At 44.5% G+C, this 22,011-nt stretch overlaps 1 protein-coding gene across 1 annotated transcript in view; it reads left to right on the top strand.

The window, feature by feature from the left end:
• The first annotated feature begins 4,300 nt into the window (after positions 1–4,300).
• Positions 4,301–22,011, top strand: part of CUNH14orf132 (chromosome unknown C14orf132 homolog) — a 30,466-nt gene continuing 12,755 nt past the window's right edge. The window contains exon 1 of the mRNA XM_088539710.1: positions 4,301–4,423. Coding sequence (XP_088395836.1) covers positions 4,397–4,423 — 27 coding nt within the window. The 5' untranslated portion in view covers positions 4,301–4,396. The remainder of the gene's footprint in view (positions 4,424–22,011) is intronic.

Genomic DNA, 22,011 nt, shown 5'->3' with positions numbered 1-22,011 from the left:
ATGATTCTTCATTCAGGGAACTAATTGCCCTGTGTGACTCTAACCTGCTGCAATGAGGGAACAGTAGGTTAAAACTGGGGTTCAGAGGGAATACCATTTAAGCACATTAAAAATGCACCAAGAAGCCAAAATTACTCTCTCTCTCCTAAGTGCAAAGCCAATTCCTGCATAATGTAAGATTTAAATGTGATATCAGGAATGCAAAATTAAGAATTGGCACTGTACTTTAAGTAATAAAATATGGAATATGGTAAATATGATTGTACAGATCCAAGCACCTTTAAAATCCGTTTCACTGTAAAGACTCAATTGTCAGGTTTTGTTAGGTCTGCTTTGTGAAGCAAAGGCAGAGCTTATGCACACATTCAGTGCAATAAAGGATTTCCTACTATGCCCCAGGAAAACTGACAAACCAAACTATTCTTGGTTTGAGTTATGTTCCACCGTACTGAAAAATCTGGAGTTTTTCTTTTTAGCAAGAAGCTTTAAGGATAATTAAAGAGCTAGGCTATCACAGCTTGTTTTCAGGAATAATGTTATACAAGTACAGTTGAATTTTTAACTGTGTGCTTTTATACAGTATCTATTTATAGCAGTAGCAAACCATGACATAATCTATTTAAATATACTAGACATTCTTGATGAGAAAGCTGCAACAGAAGGTTAGCAAGCCCTCTACTAGACCTCAGTTCAAACCATGCATCATCACTAATGGGACACAGAAGGAGGTCTGAAATATTTGTTTTATGTAAGAACTTACAGAGCAGTTTACATACAAAATGCATTTTTGGGGAAGAGTATGAATGCACATTTTTGTACTTTGTAGTATCATAATAAAAGCGTGAAACACAAATAATTTGTTTTTCCTCATAAATTATTTGCAGCTAAAATCTACAACACTGTGCTATTCCAGAAACAAGGCAGAATTAGAGTAAGCAGAAGTGAAAACTAATTAGTGATTTTTCCCTGACAAGTCTTAGGAAATTTGGAAAGTAAATTACTAGCTTGGACATTGAGGATTTTATGTTAATTTTGTTGATTAAAAATCCTTCTAGACACATATACACACAAAAAATGATAATAGGTAGAGTATTTGCATGGCTCCTGCAAATAGAAATGATGCTCCAATGAATGTAACACTCCTCAAAGTAAGGAAACAAGATACAGAACTCTACTATGCTTTTTTTTTTTTTTCCAAAAAAATTAAGGGGTCAATTCTGCACAAATATTTCTATTCAAGTCAAACCTTGACTTTGACTGCTCTATCTACTGAAATAAGTTAGCCAAATTCCTAAGTGAGGTCGGGAATGAGAAGTAACTTTTATTGGCATCTAAAGCAATCGTTAGATCACACCAGCAGGACAGCTGGCACATGAAGTAGTCTTTTACTTCAGCGTTACTCTACCATCTGCCTCTTAAAACAAGTATCCAGAGTGCTTAAGAGGTATTATCACTTTGTCTACAAAGTAAAATGATGGGTACCACTTTCCACTGCCACACTGTATGTAATAAACCCCCCTCCACTGAACTAGTAGGAGTTTATCCGGGTAGGCAACAGACAGAGATTTTCCACATAACTCAAACTTGTTAACAAAGCTGGATTGAAGCTACATATTTCTGTGGAACAGGAACAGAAAGTGGCCAAGTTCACTGTCACATATATTGAGTAACACTTCTGTGAAATTCAATTTTTTAATAAAGAAAGAGTTGTCCTGGAAGTCAGTGTGGAAATAAAAGAACTTGAAACCTGAAATTTCATCTTTATTTTTTCTAATAACTGATCTGCAAGATACTCTTTCAGTGACCAAATACATGCAAAACATGAGAGAAATAATTATTTGAGATACCAAAGATAACAAAATATTTTCCAGAAGTATATTAATAAACCAAGCACAATGCCACTCTGATTCTCGATGGAAAGACAAAATAAAATTTTGATACCAAGAAAGCCGAAGCATCATCCGTCACTGAAAAGTCAGCTATGAGCAGGTGCCTTGTACTGTTAGTATCTGTCAGAAAGAAGTGAAATCTCAGCCAGTAGCAGCTTGGAGACTACAACTGAACCTGTCGAATTTCACCATCAAATACGTAGAACTGAACAATACCTGAACAAGGAACAAGGCCGAACAATCTCGTTACCATTAATTAGCAATGCTCTTTGAGCACTTCCATGCTAAGTACCCCAAGGCTAGAAAAATGCAAACACTATATCTATCTTTCAGTAAAATGGAGACTGGGGGGAAGAAGCTCTGGGAAATTATAGCCCAGTCAGATGAACTTTAGTTCTTGCAACAAAGAGCCAGAAGGTGTTTTTAAACACTAAGACTGCAGCAGCAGCCAGCAGAGAATAATCAACTATGAAAATGCAAGATGGGGTAAAAATTGGCTAAGTAACAGCACTGTGGGAAAGGCTCTAAGTTATAGTTCACCAAAGGATGCAAAAAATATATATAAAAAGCATTATTCTAGGTTATATATTCAGGGTGTGACCCAGAAGAAACTTCTGGGCTATACTTTTATTCTGCTCATTACTGCTAAGGTTTAGCTGTGCTACCGGCACCCCATTTGGGGCATAGAATGAAAGGAAATAGATAGAGAATGTTTAAAGGAAGGCAATGAGACTGTCATAGGCTTAAAAAATGAGGAAAGATTGAAAGAGTTTGGATTATTTACTGGGAAAAAGGAAAGCCTTTGAGTCGGCAACGCCAGTAGCTCTCAGAATACAAGCGACTGCCCCAAAGAAAATCATCTGTTCTTCATGTCCCTGGTGGGCACGGTCAGGAAATGGCCAGTAAGTAAAGATATTTGTCTCACAGAAAATGGCATTTCCCTCATGGGATGCTTGCAAGACTGGATGGATAAAGGTTTGGAGCTTAACACACTTAACTGCCTGTGTTTTCAGCAGCTGCATGGACTGGACTGTTTTGTCCTAGATAAGCTCCACTCTCCTAGATTCTCCACAGAATTATGCAAGTACATAAGTCACCCTAGCTGCAAAGACTTTTTTTATTATTATTTTGCTATATTTTAGAGAAACAATCCATGCTAGTGCAAATGCAACAATTGACGTGACTACATCTATGCTGCAGAGATGTCCATGAGGCGCAAGCAAAACTTTTCTGGATGATAAAAGATTAACGCTGCTTTGAAGCCACTTTATGGCTTCTGATATACACATCAATACCCTTGCAAAACTTTGGAGAGAGTCCACAAAGAGACAATTCCATTATTGATGTACCTGAATTTAAAAATCTTAAAATGAGGCAGCCTCTTAGATTTTACTTGTTTTAGTTAATGGGATTCATGACACATAAAAGCGTTTTTGGCAGGCACACGAACAGTCATTCAAGTGACAGTATTGATTTTAAACATCTGATTTTCTTCTCACCACCTGCTGCAACAGTAAACTTTAACAAAACAGCCCACAGTTCACAGTACAGCCTACAAATGCACATATTTTCTTTCCTGCAGGTGCTTTTGCTATTAGAACGCACTTGCAATTCTGACCAGTCCTGATTTGGGCCCCCAATTTTAACCTGGAACAGTAAAACCTGGCCAGGTACTTCCATCGTGGAGATGGAACAAACACCTGTGGTGGGAGAAGCATGAAGAAATCACAGAACAAAAAATTCAACATATAAGACTTAAGAAATATATATTCTACTTTTCTAGTTGGTGTTGAAAGTTTTCAGTGCAATAAATGAATTAATTGAATTTCCATACAAACACTAATACGATTTGCGAGTTGAGGGGAATTACAGGGAATCACTGAGTGGCAAATTCTGGGACCGAGGAGAGGGAAGTTACGGAGGCAGCTGAGCCCTCGGCACGGCCTGGGGCCGCGGTGGGGAGCTCTGCGCGGCCGCGCTGGGACCGCAGCTGGCCGAGCAGCCGCGCGCAGCAGCCGCCTCGGCGGCCGCCTCCGCGCTGGCCCCGCGAGCCGCCCGCTGCTCGCGGCGCTGCCCTCCGCGCCGGGGGCACCGCCGCCCGCCCCGCGCCGCTCCCGCTGCCCTCGGGGACGGCCGGGAGCCGCCACCGCGGCCCCGGGGGCAGCCGGCGGCGCCTCCCCTCAGGCTTCGCGCCCCGCCTCGCCGCCGGCCGGGCCGCGCGGCGTCGCCGCGGAGGCGGGCGCAGCGCGCGGCGCGGGGGCCGGGCCGCCGCCGCCGCCGCCGCTCGTGGCGGAGCCGCCGCAGCGCCGAGCACGGAGCCGCCGGAGCTGGAACTGGTACCGCTGCCGGTACCGCGGCCGCGCCCGCCGCCGCTGCTGGCCGAGGCGGCGCCCGCGCCGCGCCCCCGCGCCCCGCCCGCCCCCGGCGGCGGCGGCAGCAGCAGCAGCGGCGGCAGCAGCAGCCTCAGCACCTCCGCCAGCAGCGCGGGCAGCTCCAGCGGCAGCACCATGGACCTCTCCTTCATGGCCGCGCAGGTAGGCGCGGGGCCGGCGTCGCCGCGTTCCGGGGAGAGGCGCGCGGCGGGGCCGGGAAGTTGCTGTCGCAGCGCGGGGCCGGCACCTGTTAGCGCCGGGGGCCGCCGGCTCCGGCCGGGCGTGCAGCGGTGCCGCGGCCAGCGCCGCCCGGACATGTCAACGCTGACCGGGGCTGCGAGGGGGGCGCGGAGACGGCGCTTGTGCTTCGCTTCCTAGTGCAGGCACTAAACGGGAGCGCTGATTTTTTGTTTCCTTTGCCCGACGTCGGTAACGCGCTCGTGCGAGCGCCTGTGTCCGTGTGTGGACGCGTTGTGCCCGCACGCGCGGGGTCCGCGTGGCGTGCGGAGACGTGGCCCGCGGTGTGACCGAGCCGTGCCCGTCGCAGCCGACCCCGACACTCGGGCTCAGGTGGTGCTGGCGCTCAGGGCACGGAGAAGGAACCTATGGGGTGCAAGCCCCCCGAAGCCAAAAACTGCCCTGGCGAGTCCAGGTGAACAAGGTTTTTAAGCAGACGGGACCATGTGCCAGGGAAAGCCATCCATACTGATCATCTATCTTGTGATTTTTTTCCAGGTGTCTTCTTGTGTTCATGTATATACATAGTTAGGTGTGCATAAATAGAGTTGTTTTGAGGAAATTATTTGGGCCCGAGCTCCAACTTGGCCAAAAAATGTCACACGCTGCTCAGGGACTGCATGGGACCAGGCCCTGGCGCTACAGCAGCGTTGCTACTTGGACACCTACGTTAGCTGGAGGTGGCTGATGGAACCCAAGGCTGATCCTGCTGCCACACAGAACTATGTGGTGCTGCGTGCCTTTGATGCACTGGGCGCCTTCTCTTGCTCCATTTCTTAGCGGGCATCAGGCTGTGCCTTCCTGAAGGCAGGAACAAGCTGCTGGGAATCTCCTCTGTTTGGAGATGCTTCTGATAAGACACTTCCTAAAGAATATTAAGAATTTTAAGCCCTTTTGGGGAGAGGAAGGCATCATTATAATTTAGGCCCTTCCTGTTAGCTGAAGCATTCAAAGGAGATTTTGTACATAGCAAACCACTTTTCTGGGCTGCTTCTCGCCATGATCTGTGAGCTCCCCGAATTGGTCTCCTGCTCACTACGTGGCGGGATGAAGTGGGGAGGGTTTAGTTACCCCATGCTACAGCAGGAGAGGTGAGGCACAGCTGAAGCACTTAATGGTGATTGGTAAGTGACCTGTGGCACAGCTGGAACTAGAACAACCTTTTCCCTTTGCTTGTTCTCCCTAATGCTTTTGGTCCTGTGTTCCAAGTATCTTCCACCCCAACTCTGGGTATTCAAAGAAAGGAAAGCTCTATACCTCCCAGAAGTGTTCTTTGTTGGGATCATTTTACATCTTATGCTTCTGAAGGTTAGTAATGTGGTAATTTAAGCTGAATTATGTGTGTTACTTCCTGATCTTGTGGAGTTGGTTTGTTTATTCACTTTTTCTTTTGTCTTTTTACATGAAAAAGAATCATCCATCCAATACTCCTTTGAAATCTGAGTTCTTACATGTGGGACATCTTTTTAAGGGAGAAAAGCATTTAAGTTAGGATCTCTGTGTTACTGTGTGAGGTGGATGCTGAACGCGCCTCTGCTGACCCCTGTCACAGGGCCTTTCCAGGTTTCTTTCCACACCAAGCAGCCATTTCTGTTTCCACCAACCTTGTAGCACTTCGTTCAAACAGACTTGCTTCTCTAATTTCTCTTTTGCATTATTTCTACTTTCTTTTCCCTACTGTATCTTTCTGGGCTTTGTTTGAATCATCTCTGTGTCATGTTTGGTGTTGTGGACCACTAAGGTGACCTTACAAGAGACGTGGGAGAACAGAAGAAAACTACTGACTTGCGTTCCTTTCCCGTGATCTCCGACATTAACACCCTCGCAACAGAGTTTGTACTTCACCTCATGGGTGCAGGTACAGGAATACTTTATGCCAAAATTGGCAGCATCTAAACGGAGGTGCTTAATGGTGTAAAAGCAATATTTAAGTCTTGTCTGCGTTTAATTTCTATAGGATTGCATAGGCTGTTTGTGTTCCTGTAAGATGTCTTTGCAGATCATTCTTACTGCACCTTTGCATCCTAGAGCCAAGTCATCTTTGTTAAACAATCTGTAACACCATAGATGGTCTTTGAGCGCACGAGGTTAATGCTCTCAGCCTCCATGCTACTGTAGGGTTTTGCAAAAGCTCAAAATCTGGCTTCCTCCAAGGTGTCTTTTCCTGCCTGGGTGAAAGTGCAATAGCAGCTAATGCAACAGTGTCCCTCAATTGACGTTTTGGGCTAACTGCAGAAAACATTCTGTGGATGCCAGCTTGCAAATCCAGTTGATTGCAGTTGTGTGTAGCGCTTCTGGCAATCTGAATATGAGGCACCGCCTTTCTAGAAGCACTGGCCAAGCAAAGCTGTATGAGTAGCTGGAGCTACCTGGAGCTTTTGTTGTGAGCACCTCCCGGCTTTTCTAAGGTGTCTGGGAGACAGTTTATGCCTTGGAGGCCCTGAAACTATTTCTTATGCCAGCAGAAAGACAATGAAATACCCGTCTGAATGATATAGTTGATGCCAGGGAAAGGATAACATTTTTCTCATAAATATTGGTGTTATGGAACAGGAGATTGTCGGAGCAGTGATGGTGAATTAGGGAGTGGGTGCCTTGCTGAAGCAAGCACATCTGAAAATCCCAGCTGTGGTACATTTATTAGCTATGTCATGAGGAACAGGATTGTGGTGAATAAATGGCTTGTTAAAACAAGCCTTTTTACATCTGGGTGTTTGTTCATTAGTAGTCAGTTGTGCAGGCTTAGGTGCCCTCCATTCCGCAGGTGCTCTAATTGATTTCATTAAGGTCACTTGTGCTAATAAGGATGACTCATATGCAGTCACAGCCTATTAGGATTCTTTGCTTTAAAAAACATATCTTCATTAAAGTAATCATGTATTGCTCAAAACCACACCGAGACATGCTGAACCGCACCGCTGTGTGTGTGGCTCGTGTCTGTGCTGTTCAGTCATTCCAGGGTACTTTTGTAGTCTAGGCAACCTCAGAAATAGGCTCTCATTATAGGTAGAGACTTCAGTTTCCAGCAAGAGAGCTGTTTTGGGGGTGGTTCGGGGCGCTGGGTCCAAGCCGAGAGCCTTCAGTGCTTTTCAGGTCTGGCTGCATGTTGCTTCATCTATTGAAATATCCAGTGGTAAAGCAGGGATCGGGGGTTTGCTGTCAGATGTCCCCCTCTTTGCTTCTGACACACTAAAATTAATATCCATTTAAGAACCAGCTAACACATTTCTACTGCGTAAAACTGTAACAATGCAAATTACATCAGGGCTGATGATATTGGGAGCAGTGTTGAATCGCATATTAAAATAGCAAAATAGAAGCACGTAGTGTAAAAACCTGGGAGGTTACAGAGGAAGAAATGATGTTATGGTCTTCAGCATGATACAGAGCAATATGAGCTGAGCAGGACCTGCAGTTACAGTGCCAGGTATGTATTTTTCACAACTTATATTGGAAGTTTAGCTTCCTTTATATCATTCATTGTAATTCTTGCCCCGTACTGCAAATGAAAAAATGGACTTGTTTAGTAGTATCTTTACGGTGGAGTATGTCTACACACAGCCAAAATATTACTTTAAGAGCCATGCGAATGATCTCTCCTCCCTTTACATATAGGGCAGGGGAGAGCATTGAGAACGTGGTCATCTCTGTGGATTTATTTTGGGCTTAAAGTCATATATAATTCACATCCTCATTTATCTTTTGCTTCTCCATGTTCAAGAGGTCTTCATAAACAGTTTCTGAGGATTTGAAATGTAGTAAGTTGAATTCTTCTTGCTTAGTTTCAATGACTCATCCTCTGGCTATAATTTATTTATTTATTTTTGCAATCTTTAATTTCTATTGTAGCATTGAGAGGTTGTTACTGTTGTTTTTATTTATTTTCTGAAGGCCTATTAAAGAAGGGTGTATTTGGTGTCTTGGGATGGCTGAACAGTGTTGCTTCATTTCCAAAAATCCCAGATATATGTGTAATATCCTTTAATTCCTTTCTAATGATGTTTCAGGATACAAAAGGATGCACAGTTAGAATCTGCTCTAGTCCGTAATATCTGCATACGGAGAACTAGAGCACAGGGTAATTTTGTCTTTTGTTTTCCCACTTTTTGCTCAATATATTTTCTACTGCAGGTGTCAAGAGGGATTCAGAGCCTTTATTGGCTGTGTGCTATTTCTGCAGCCAGATATTCAGAATTTATTCAAAACAAAAGGTTTAGAAATCCCTTCCTGGTCTTGGTAGGTTACTCCTACCAGCTTAAGGCAAAGTCCAGGCTCCTTGCTCCATGTGAGCTTGTGTGCGTGTTTGTGCACGCGTGTATGTGCCGGGAAGCTGGAATTCACTGCCTGCTTCCAGAGGGAAAGGGACTTCTTGGATGTGTTAGTATTTTGTGAGTCTATGCATGACTCTTCTGAATATGGTGGTTATTTGGAAGCTTAATTACTGTGTGCGCAAGCTCAGGCAGACACAGTGATTTAATTTCCATTCCTCCCCCCCCCCCCTTTAAAAAAACTCAAAGAAAAAAACACACAGAGAATCATGATTTCAAGAGACATGAATTCTTCCTGTCAAAAGCTGCCTTGATTATAATCTAAGTCCTGCAGACATAAACCTTCCAGTTGTTTGGTGCAGCTGAATTAGACTTCTGGGGTTTAGGGGGGGCAAAAGAATTAAGGAATCCTCGCACCTTTTCTGTCACTGCACTAACATTGCAAACTGCACTTCCAAATCTTGTATAACAGAAATATCCATGCCAAGAAATGTTTGGAACATTTTACAGAGATTTGAGCTTACTGGTTTTGTGAATGTGTATACCATGCTTTGGAAGCAGCTGCTCTTTCAGGATTATGCTTGTAATTGCTGTCAAAGATGCTAAAAGCAGCAAAACACTTAAGCATTCACTGCACTTGGAGTACATGTGTATGGCTCCAGTGACATCAGCAGGACCGTCCATTAGCCTTACATTAAATGTCTCAAAGCCTCGCGCAGATGGGGTGAGGATGCTTTGCAGTTCCCGGGAACTGCTCCTAGAAGAGCAAGAGGAAATTGTTTTGATCATGCCGCCAATCCAGAGAAAGCCAGGACAATGTATGTGGGGATGGCTGCATTTCCACTGGTTAACAAGAGGACTGAAGCTGATGGGAACAGTTCAGGTGTCTGCTGTAATTCAGCACTGGAAGCCCCACTGTAACGTGTTCTGAGCCCTGATGCTCTTTGTAGGTTTGATGGGAGCTGATTTTGCAGGGTAGCCTGGTGGTACTGGATCCTCAGAACTGAAAGGCTAGAAAATCTAGACTGGATGCAGCTTATTATTATTTTGGGCTAATGGAACTGAATTTCCCAGATCATCAATGAACTGCAAACATGGGGGAGGAAGGAAGAAGTTCTGTTTTAAACTTTGTTGGATATAGGATTGCCTCTGGTCATTAGGTTAAGTCAGCTCAACCATTTAGTTGTTTCTAATCTTGTTCTCATATTGGGCAAAAAGCAAAGGCCCCAAAACTCCAAATGAGTCAGAGTTGCATGGGGTTTAGTATAGCAGCATGATGCTTTGGTGACCATTGGTACACAATCAAAGTGGATTATTGCTCAAAGAAAATATTAGAGCTTCCAAGGGAGTGCGGTGACGTGGAAAGAAGGAAATTAGAACAGCAGCCCAAGCAAATCCAGCAGTGACCAGCTCGGTTAGCGGCTGTGCCTCTCTGCTGGGACTTGCTTTCCTTGAAGGTATTTTCTGTCATGAACGGCGTTATCTCCCTAAGCCAGCAATTTCTCTCAGTCCTCTCTGTTGTTTCAGTAGGCTCCTTGGCTCCATGAGCGTAGCATCTTAGGCATGGTTCAAGGTTCTCTTTTTGCTGTTAACAGGGGCTATGGTTTTTAAAGGGTTGTTTTGAAATAGTGAGAGCTGCTTGGTGTTTTGAGCATTTGTTTTCTAGGAGATGCACACTTCTGTGCCAAAGGAAGGTCCTGGAAAGTTGGTTGTAAATTGAAGGCTGTCATGTCACCCATCGGTGCCTTAATCTGCTTCCCATGCCTGTGAATAAGCGGGGAATTTCTCCACTGATTTCAGGGGAGTAGTGACATCCTGAAGGCAGGGGAAGCCTTTGGCAAGCATGAGCTTACCTCTGTTTATGAAACAGTTGATGCTCATGTGCTAAAAGGGCCAGGATGAGAGTGAAGAGCTTGCCTTCTGTTTGAAAAGTGCTGAGTGTCCCAGCGGGGCTTCTCTCCAGCATTGCAGCAAACAATTCTTGTGTGTACATTGGGCATTAAATAGAAGGAAAAACCATATCGGCTCAGGAACACGGAGTGTTTTTTGAATATGTGTTCCATAGCTTTGGAGAGAGGAAGGGGAGCAGAGGCAACACGGATCAAGATTTCTCCCTGCAAATATTGTGGTGCTGTGGGTAGGTGGCAGCCAGAGCTGTTGCTGTTAGCAGTAGTCACTGCCCACCCTTTCCTTCTCGTGTTGGCTCCCACACACAGTCCTTCTAGGCCCGTCTCACAGCACTGGCTGTTTACATTTATGTGTATTCTCAGGCTCAATCTGAGATGTTCCTGTTCGCAGAGCTGCATTCTGCACTCGTAGCAGCTAAGAGAACCAAAACCTGCCAGGAAGCAGCTAATTAGAAAACGTCAACTTACAGTCCCTCCAGAAAAGCTCAAAGCCTCTGCGCAGTCAGCACTGCGAGGATATAGGGCTATAGGATGTAGATGGATGTAGGGTCAATTCTTTTGGTTTTGCGAACAGATTATCTCCTGTGTCGAAATTGTGGCTGGGGGGGACACCCTCAACCAGTTGTCAACATTTTGCTTGTTCCTAAGAAGCCTTTCAGATGTTAGGAAAGGAAGAATGCGCCAGGAAGGAGCAGTGTATGCTTAAAATGAAACCCTGCTTCCATTCCACTGCAGCTTTCTTTCTCTGCCAAATCAATTGGATGAGCATCTGCAAAGCATGCAAAGATGTGCTGAGCCTTGGGCTTTGTGTTCTGGGACTGGGAAAAGCTACCAGCTCCATGGAGTCGCTGCATGTACGGTCCCTGGAAGGAGGAAGGACAGGGGTGTCACTTCAGCTGATGCATGAAGGTGTTGAGGTGCATATTCGGAGAGCAAAATAATTGCAGAGCAGATGTGGAGACAAACATACTAAACAAAATATAAAGTTGTGAGAGGTTTCTAAAAGAGCAACTGAACCTGGAGTCTTGGAGCTGCTGATTATGCTTCAGTCCCCACTTGAATATGTGCTTAAATTTAAATGTGTACGTAATCCTCTGAACTGCTGTTTAAATAAAATATATAATTAAGTGCCTTGATGTATTTGAATAACTGGCAGGGCATCTTAGGGTATCAGAATACTTTTCTGTGCAAGTGACCTCCACACAAAATTATGTGGTTCCTTTCCTTCCCCTCTTTCTCTGCACCATGTAAGTTTTTCCTGAACTCCTTTTGGGGATTTTCCCTCACCTCTTCACATATACATGTGTATAAAAGTTTCCTGAGTCAGATCCACTGTCTTTTTTGGTATCCTCTATCTACACCTCTCACATCCTCTGTTCACCTTTTGTAAGTTATTGTGGATACTCTAGTTGCACTTGCTTGGATCCAAATTCTGCAAAGATTTGAGTTTAGATCTGAAAACTTTGGTTCAAAGAGTAAAGATTCCTACTGTGCAAGAAGCCTGTCCCTGTGCCTTAATTAAGATCTGTGTTCCAAGAGGGAGCAAATATTTGTGCAGGGTTGTGTGTATCCAACTCCAGAACCCTGTGAAGAGTCTGAAAAAATACATTGTTGTTTACAGAACTGCAGATGAAGAAGATGAAATTTGGGCCAGGGGAATTATAAGTAGAGGAATTAAGATCTAAAGCTCAAAATCTCTTGTTCTAGTAACATTTATGTTGTATGTGTTATCCAGGCAAATCTCATGCCTCTGTTTCCATACTGGTACTTTTAGATCTTTAAGTGTATCATGTAAATAAACATACTACTTCTACCTAGTCACTTACAATGTGCTTATCAAAGATGAAGGTGGAACAGAGCAGCAAACTAAAATGCTACAGTCACCGAAAGCATAAGCAACGCAACAGCAAGTGTGTCAGTATGTTGTATGTCTGCCCAGAGACTTTGCTTGGTTGCAGGTTAGAAAAACTAGTGAATAGTGAATACAGAATCTAAACCCGTGGGAGCAGAAGTATCATCTCATCCTTTCTGCTTTGTCTTTTGATTACTCTCCAACTGAGGCAGTAAAATGTAAAACACCAATTTGAAATATTCTGAATTTTCTTCCCTAGATGATGAACTCTGGAGCCACTTAGGAAAAAAAACCATTGAAAACACATTCCTAAACACTCCTCTCTCTCCTGTTCTGTGATATTTTTTCCCCTCAAGATTTTGGGGAAGGCTTTACTGAATAAATGGTTAATAATGTTAAGGCATGGTGAATGGGTGTTGTTCTGTAATAGGATTCAGGCAGCTGTAAAATGGTTCATTCTGTCTTGGTCTCTGAACCATGTGATTGGGCATGCTGTGAAATTGCGCAGATGGGTAAAGCAGTGAAATCCTGAACTGATTCATTGTCAAGGTGGCAGATGTTTTATTCCCCTGGTGCGTTTTCTGGCATTTCTCTCCGACGTGGAACAGAATCAAAAGGAATTGAATTGTTGTGCTCTATCCCCCTTGCTCTCCAAGGCAGTCTTGAAGCTCATTTCTCCTGTAATGTTATGAAGTGTGAGAAGAGGTATGTACCTCCTGACTTCTCTTACAACTGTGCTTTAAACTTTTACAGCTAACTTTCTTCACTCAGACAGCGGTAATTTTTAGCATGGGTGGGTTTTATGGTGCATCTCTTGCTTACGCCTTTGGTGTGCAGTACAATTTCTCTAGAGTATGCAGTGTGCTTGAAGTGATTTAGATGATGCTGGCCAGCTTCTCGGGGCTAATTCGTTATTTTTAAGTGCTGACTTAGAGAACGGCGCCTACATTACCAAAAGTCCTGTTTTCGATTTTGGAGAAGGGAAATTCCGATGGAGCGGAGGCAGGAGGGCTCTCCGGGGAGCCGGGATGCCCTGCGGCAGGACAGCAGCGTGGCCGGGGGCCCGCGTTGCGCCGGGCTGAGCACGTGCTCTTGGACGAGGCAACCGCCTTGCACGGGTAGAGCCGTGAGCGGCCACCGCGGTTCTGAGGGCTGCTGTCTGCGCGCAGTGTATCGCGTACGGTTGGACTCGGTGATCTTGAAGGTCTTTTCCAACCACAAGGGCTCTGTGATTCTACTGCTGTTACTTGCCACCCACCCAGCTAAACTTCCGATCTGAGCAGCTGCTTTAACTTCAAACCATTTTACAGGGGGATAAAGCTTCATGTGCAAATAAAGGACGTTACTGAGAGGGAGGCATGACTTGCCTATGATGCCAAGGAGGAAATAAGATCACAGCGAGAACCAGTTCCCATTTATCCTGAATTCTGTGATCCGCTAAAGACAATCCAGAGGCTTTCTGTTTTCCCATTTCCTTGCTATGGCCCATATAACGCAGTCTCTGTGCATCCCTATAGTGCTGCATTTTGAGAAAACTAAAGCTTTAAACTTGCAGCCTTCCCTTCAGCACGTGATTCACGGCTATCTAACTCTGATTTTTGTTTATTTTTTCTCTTTAAATATGGTGCTGTTCATTTCAAAATCAATCTAGCAGGTGATCTTGCGCACTCTTGGGAAGCTGTCCCTGCCGGGTTCCGCACCGCTTCCGCGGGGCAGGGCGCGCTCTTCCCCACAACACGCGCTGTGGCCAAGGCCTCGGTGCAGGGACGAGCCCTGGTGGAGCTGTTTGCCTGAGGACCACGCTGTGCTCCCCATAGCCATGTCCGTGTCGCCATCCCTGTCTCTTGATGGTAACGGAACGGCGACGACAGAGGGATGCTCCAGCTGTCCCTCCTGTTTACAGCTTCTACCTTCCCTGGCGTGGGAGTAAACACGTTCCGGATTCATGCGCTTGCAGCATCAGCTCTTTATTTTTTAAAATGAGTCGTTTAAAAAAGCACAACGGAAGGTAGCATCGTGCTGTCAGCACCTTCTGTGCAGACTGCAGTGTTGTGCTTGATCTGATGAGGTCCCTATTAATTTAATAAAAGACCTACAGGCCGTGTGCTCACCTGCTGGGAAAGAGATGTTTCGCCTCTGAGAGCAGTTGTGCAGAGGCAGGGTCTGGCTTTCCAAATGCAGCTCGCACTGGTGATGCTTGTTCACTGCTGTCATTTTATCCCTGAGTTTAATTACCAGCTCTACCAAGATGAGTAACTGCCTCACATGTAGGCAAGTAGCATTTGCTGTAAAAAGGCTGAGTGAATGTTTAAAGAAATAATAATTAGAGATGGTTTTCCTGCTTTGTTTGAAAATACTGAGATAAAACATTTGAGATAATTAATGCTTTCTCTTTGATAGCCAAACAACAAATGCTTGAGCTCATATTTTCCAGATTGTCCTGTCAGAAAAGTAAGCACAAAACTCCCTTTAGTGGCTTATATAGTTGCTAAATATTTATTGAAGTCAAACAGCAGTTGACAATGCACCATGCTCTAAATCAAGCACTAGATTAACAAAATTGGCAGGATTGAAACTTGTGCCTTGTTTTCCAGGGCCCAAGCGAGACAAGCCCAGATAAACAGAACGAGAGGGGGCTGCTGGTGGCCCTCCCAGAGTCCCGGCGTTCAGGGATGCCACGCTCTGGCCTCGTCTCTGCTCCCCTGCCCCTCAGGGCTGTGGGGGCTGCACACATGAGGCGTTTCGTGGCCGGAGCCACAGCCGTGGCTTGGGGATAAAGGCGGTTGTCCATTGGGCCGAAGGGACAGAGCAGAATTACCCAGTGTAACTCCAGGAACAGAATCACAGAGTGATTGAGGTTGGCAGAGACCTCTAGAGATCATCTAGTCCAGCCCCCTGCTCCAGCAGGGACACGTAGAGCACGTGGCACAGGGTGGCATCCAGGTGGGTTTGGAAGATCTCCAGAGAAGGAGACTCCACAGCCTCTCTGGGCAGCCTGTTCCAGGGCTCCATCACCCTCACAGTAAAGAAGTTCTTCCTCACATGGAGGTGGAACTTCCTGTGTTTCAACTTACACCCCTTATCCCTTGCCCAGTCACTGGCCACCACGGAAAAGAGTTTGGCCCCGTCTTCTTTACATTCCCCCCTCAGGTATTTACACATATTGATCAGATCATCTCTCAGTCTTCTCCAGGCTAAACAGGCCCAGCTCACCTGGTTTTTCTTTATATGATAGATGCTCCAGTCGCTTGTGCAGTGGCACCACTTGTATTTTTGGTTAAAAAAGTGGGAAAGGTGCAAAGCAGAGGTATCTCAAGTCTAAGCAGGAGCAGGAGGGTGGCCGAGTTGCCAGGTTAGCTGTTAGCAATCATGCACTTGCCCCTGTGTCTGCTGTGTTTTTTGGTGTTCATAAATGCAACCTATGGGTCTCCTGGGACCCCAGCAGTAAGTCTGCATCTGAAGCACTGGGGTACAGTACGGCCGTATGTACTAGTAAGTGCTAGTATATGGACAGTATTTACAGGGATGCTGCAGTGAGGCAACTTGTGCTTCATTTCCTCTCGTTTGGGGAAACTTGATTCTCCCTCCGGCCACCTTTCCCTGCCCTGCTAATGCAGACTTGCACTTAAAAACTGAGGGAGAGCAGCTAGTGGCAGCACTCGACTCTGCCACTGTTTGCCCTCCGTGTGACACTGCTGCTGCATTCCTGCCCACCTCATCAGCCAGCACCAAGTAAGCTTGGTGCTCCTCTCTTAGGCATGCTAAAAGAGGTATTTGTTCAGTAACTTTAAAATACTGTCCTATGCAGGATCCTGGGTGATGCTCCAGAAGTGGCTCCACTGATGCATCTTTAGGGAATAGAAGTGCCAGACTGGAGCTTTCAAAGTGCAGCAGTCTGCCTGGTTCCTCTCTGCTACTCTTTTCCTTCCGTTTTGCTAAATAATCATAAAGTAGACTTTGTTTTTATGAGTCCAGGATCAGCACTTCAAGAAGCAAAACTTCCATCAGTCTTTCAAATATGATACCTTTTTTTTTTTTTCCCCTGTGGAAGCATTTATTTCATATTTTGATCTGTGCTACATTTATTTCTGTAGGTTCAAATTCTGCTCTAGGCTATGCTGCCCAGACCTAGCCTGATTTTACATAGTAGGGGCTGTCAGACGAGAGGGTTTATTTATTTATTTATTTATTTATTTTTAATTTCTTCATAGAAGCCACTAAATAGCCTCTAAACCTGTTCTTTGAAAAATGTGACCAAGTCCCAAAGAGACAGGTTGTTGAGAACCATTGCTGTGAAGGCAGCGAAGGAAGCAAAGCAGTGGAAAGGGCCTATGTGCATTCCCATCACGTAGACCTGATGTCCACCAGGGTGAGTCTGAGCGTGTTTTCTTTGCTGCCCCAGCCAGCCCAGAGGCAACAGGATGTCACCTGATCTTATTGCCACTTAGGAAGAGGGTTAGCCCTGAACTTTGGCACTACGCAGGAGCTGAAGGCATCTCGTTGGTGCATCCCAGGCAGGTTGGTATCCTTGAACCAGGCATGGAGAGGTGGACGGAGGATGGAGCTCTGCAAGTGCTGCCATCCCCAGCACAGCTGCTCCCATCCCGAAGAGCCAAGGGAGGTGCTGGATCCAGGAGCAGCAGGGCAGCCCATCCAAAAGAGTGTTTCTGATACCCTGCTCTGTCATGTTGTTTGAGGGACTTTGTTTTGTGTGTGTTGAGCACCCTGCGCTCAAGTCAGCCTTAAAACAACAGTGGCAATGAACATCAGCCTTGCCTGGGCTAAGCATATATGTTCATGGGAAAAGAATGCACAGTTAAAACTGTCATCAAGCTGCAATATATAGCAGGGTTGGAAAATAATGCGGGAATCATGAGCAGAACTAGGTCTATTTGCTATTGCTGTCTTTTAGTGCCAGTGTCACATGTCTTTTGTTGAGAGCAGTTCTTACATTTTGAGCTTCACCCTTCTTTTTGCTATGGAATAAGCAGTGTGAATGCTCAAAGGTTGTTCAGCACCTATAGAATACATTGAGAAAAGGCAAGTTATACAGAACAGTGGGGGGAAAAAGACAAGCAGAGGAAATAACAAGTGATGATCAGCACTCCACTGGATGCAGAGCAAACTGGGAGTGTTATGAAGACTTGGAAAACTGCAGTGACCAACCAAAAAAGAAAAGATACATTTTTTTTCTTAATCTTTGGTCTTGTCCCTGTCTGTCTCCATTAATTTCCTGCTTTCAAATTAAGAACATTTATTTCATAAATGAGGCTTTGTGCCAGCCCTCTCATCTATCATTTTGAATTTCCTGTCAAAAATGTCAGCTCTTAATTCCAGTTGGCCTATGATGACCTCCTCTATTATCCACTTCTTAGATGTCAGAGATGCCTTCTCCCACAGATCTGCAAATCTGGCTGGATCCTGCTGTCCATCTAACTGTTGCTCTATCTCAGTGCCAGCTTTGCCCTTCTCCAAATCTGGACATGTTTGGCCTTTTAATTAGGTTTTGATCAAGACACTTTTCTATTTTTCATATTTCTATTTCTCATATTACTTGTCACTATTTATTCTCATAGTTTCTGTAAGGAACTGTAAGTTTCCCCCCATACAATTAACTAGGGCTATTAGCTTCTAGAGTCAGGAACAAAATGAAACATTTTCAAAAAACAAGTACTGAAATATTCAGTATTGTATTGAATACAGTCTTCAAAGGATTTTCTGTTTCACAGATGTGAAGAAAACGAAGTGTATTCCCACGTGTGCATCCACGTATGTCTGAATTGTCTGAATCCTGAAACGTGAACAGTTCCACAGTCCCTGGCTGTTCCCAGCCCTGCTACTACATCTCCAGCAGCAAAGGGTGGGCCATTTTCTGCTAGGCAATGAACTGGGTGGCGCAGGAGCCTGTTACTGGTCTTGTGTATCCTGTTTTGGGTGGTCCAGCTTCAATGACTTTCAATTCGCAGAGAAGTCCAACACATAAATAACAGACAAGAAAACACAGATAAATAACTATATGGGATAACCAGAGAGCACCTGTGGCAGCTCCTAACAGGGCTAGTAAATTCTGTTAGTCCTTCAGTTCTAATGCTCTCACCTCCTCGACAAAAGGTGAAAGAGCTCTCAGATCAGTGACAGAAGCTAATAGAAAAGAGCAGTTCTTTTATGGATCTATTTCTTTGCAAAAACTTCCCAAGCAGCATGAGTTCAACTGCTTTTTTTCTTGATTACCTGGCAACTTGCACAGCTCTGACTGAGCCCCATGAGTGGGAAAGAGCAGCCTCTCAGTTGTTCATCAGCTCTGAACTGTCTGCTGGGATCACCCTGCTACTGGTAATTTTTTGGTAACTGAGGGGAGGGGAAATATATCTCATGCCTCTTGCTTGTGCATCTGTATTCAGATCCGGATTTTAAAAAGGTGCATTTAGATTGTTTTATGCGTCAGTTCATTACAAAGAGCCTATGTGTGTAGTCCATTTCAGGTTATTAGCCTTCATTTATATTTTTCAGCCTGTTGTTGAAAGTGCTGTTGTTTTATACACATGCCATGGTTTTCATTCTTTTTTCGAGCCTTTTCTGGTCAGATGATATTTGTGTGTAGCTTTTCAGCTTGTCCTCACTCGTATCTTTTAAATCAAGCCCTCTGAGCAGCAAATTCAAATGAATTGTCAGACCTCAAACGTGCCCCTTGGCTTGCTGCAGTGAGACGGTAGTCTGTTAAATGGAAGCTGAGGATATCTGGCATATTTTCAATAAATATATCATTCAACAAGAATAGGAATTACGTGTGTGCTGATTCTGCATCTTTAGAGAGGACAATAAAAGCTCAAGTGTGGATATGAATGAGGATGGCTAGAAGGAGGTGGTTGTGGCTTTGAGCTGCAGCCAGCACCTCAGGGTACGCAGAGCGTGGTCACATCCAGTTAGTGTTGCTCTAGTTTTGGTTCGTTCCTTTCCATTTTTAATAAAATTATTATTAAAAGGAATGGGCTTAAGTCATCTGAAATTATGATACAAATTAGCATTTTTTTTCTATTAAAAACACATTTAATCCCGCCCCTAGCTTTTTTTACCTTCCTAACACCTTCACTTGACAGAGAATGTTATTCAACAAATGTGAAGAGTTGTCACCTGGAAGAAACTTTCTTAAATGTATACTTTCCATGTATATATGCATTTCTGGGCCATACAGCTAAATGCATCAATGCGATACACACGTCATGCACTTACATTTATATAATTTCTGTGTTAACAGCATCACTAAGGTCATAAACTTCTATTCTAACCTGATTTTTATATTATTACAGTGCTTGTGTAAAAAAAAAATGCTTGTTTTTTCACTCAGATTTATTGTTAATAGCAACCCAAGTATTTATCTTAGCAAAACGTCATACCTCTTGTTCAACAAAAGATCACAGTAACTTTTTGAGAAAACAGAGTATGTCAACATCCCCATAATTAAGTCCACTAATGTCAAACCTAATGTATTCCATTTCCATTTATGCAAAGGAAAAAAAAAAGTCAGCATCTAAATTATAGGCTTTAATGAAGGCCTGAAATGACAACAGTGTGTATGAGATAGTACTTTTAAGTCTGTCAAAACAAACTGGGGTCATCCAGCTCTGCCTCTGCAAACCCAAATAACGGTTGTCAGAGGCCATCCTCTTATGTTGCTTTTCTTACTGTCATAAATAGATACCAGCAGGGCCCTTTTCAGCCCCTGAGTGCCAGGCAACCTTTGACTAAAATCACTCACAGCTGCAGTAAGTGAAACGGGTCAAAAGCAGCAGAAAAGGGACCAGGTAGAGGAACTTGGAGGTAGAGGAGTGGTAAAAGGAGCGTAGCACTTGTTGCAAAGGCAGCCACCCTGCCTAACTTGCTGATGTTAGTTCTGTCTTCTAGTCCCCACGGATTAATCACAAGACTCTTTGTTCTGGAGGGTGGCTGTTTTCTTTTTTTCTTACAGTTTAATCCCAAGAGAAGACAGTGCTACTGCTCTTAAAGAACTGATATGAGGCAGTTACCTTTGTAATGAGGACCTCCATCCTGCTGTACCACTTCCATGATGTTTTCTGAAGATAAAAATAGATGTCCTGCCCCTCTACTCAGCCCTGGTGAGGCCGCATCTGGAGTACTGTGTCCAGTTCTGGGCTCCACAGTACAAGAGGGATGTGGAGCTGCTGGAGAGAGTCCAGCGCAGGGCTACAAGGATGATCAGGGGCCTGGAACATCTGCCCTATGAGGAGAGGCTGAGGGAGCTGGGCCTGTTCAGCCTGGAGAAGAGAAGGCTGAGAGGGGATCTAATCAGTGTATATAAATACCTCAAGGGAGGGAGTGCAGAGGACGGTCATGGTCTCTTTTCAGTGGTGGCCACTGATAGGACTAGAGGAAATGGCCGGAAACTGAAACATCAAAAATTCCATAGGAACTTAAGGAAAAATTTCTTAACAGTGAGGGTGACAGAGCACTGGAACAGGCTGCCCAGAGAGGTTGTGGAGTCTCCTTCTCTGGAGATCTTCAAAACCCGCTTGGATGCAGTCCTGTGCCACGTGCTCTAGGTGTCCCTGCGTATGCAGGGGGGTTGGACTAGATGATCTCTAGAGGTCCCTTCCAACCCTAAGCATTCTATGATTCTATGATTCTATGATTCTATGTGCCCTTGTATTTAGGCTCCTAGTGAAGAGTGCTCAACAACAGCCTTTAGCTGACGTGGCAGGAATGTCTATGGCAGTCCTTTTTCTCACAGAAGTAGTAGACCAGCTTTTTAGATTTTGCATTTGTTCAATGTTGTGAATCCACTAGCTCATTAGGATTGGTGAAACATAAACCAGCAACAGCAATCACTAAAATAAGCAGCACAGTATCATAAATCATAACTGGTAATCTCCAATCCTGGGGATTTTCTGAGAGTCTTCAGGTCTTTTTGTAGCAGGCACTGAGCAAACACAGAAAGTCCTGAAGAGTTTTTAAACAAAACAGACAAGCTAAGGCAAAAAGAAACTTAACGTATTAGTCAGTGGGCAGGGTTAAGATCAGGAGAGAGAAATACTTTCAGCTTTCCCTTTTCTCCTACTTCGTTGTGTTAAGTATTGAGATTTGAAATGCATCTCCTCTTGTGGGAAAACGAATCCTGCCTGGATGGCTTTGCTGCTGTTTGCATGTGAGCTGATGCATGCTCAAAATCCATCTTTTTAGGCCACGATCAATTGGCAGCTGAGGCTTGGTTCCAAGTAATAGATAAGATTTTCTTGGCATAAGATGTACAGTACTTTTCTTTGAAAGATGCCAGTTCACTCTGAAGACAGACATGACACAGTGATATTTCCTTGGTAGTGAGTCATCCACTTAACTGCTTTCTAGAAACTTTTCACCTCTGTTTTTTTATCTTTTTTTTTTCTCTCTTTTCTTTTGCTCCACTGGATCAGCAAAGAGTGGAAGGAATTGTTAATGCTGCATCTTTGGAGCAAGTGAAATGCAGGCTGTGCT

This window comes from Tinamus guttatus, unplaced genomic scaffold (assembly GCF_059628265.1).
Source record: "Tinamus guttatus ecotype Peru unplaced genomic scaffold, ASM5962826v1 Tinamus_guttatus_pri_ptg000048l, whole genome shotgun sequence".
Lineage (NCBI taxonomy): Eukaryota > Metazoa > Chordata > Aves > Tinamiformes > Tinamidae > Tinamus > Tinamus guttatus.
Note: the sequence above shows the minus strand (reverse complement) of the source record. Positions and strands in the feature narration are given on the sequence as shown.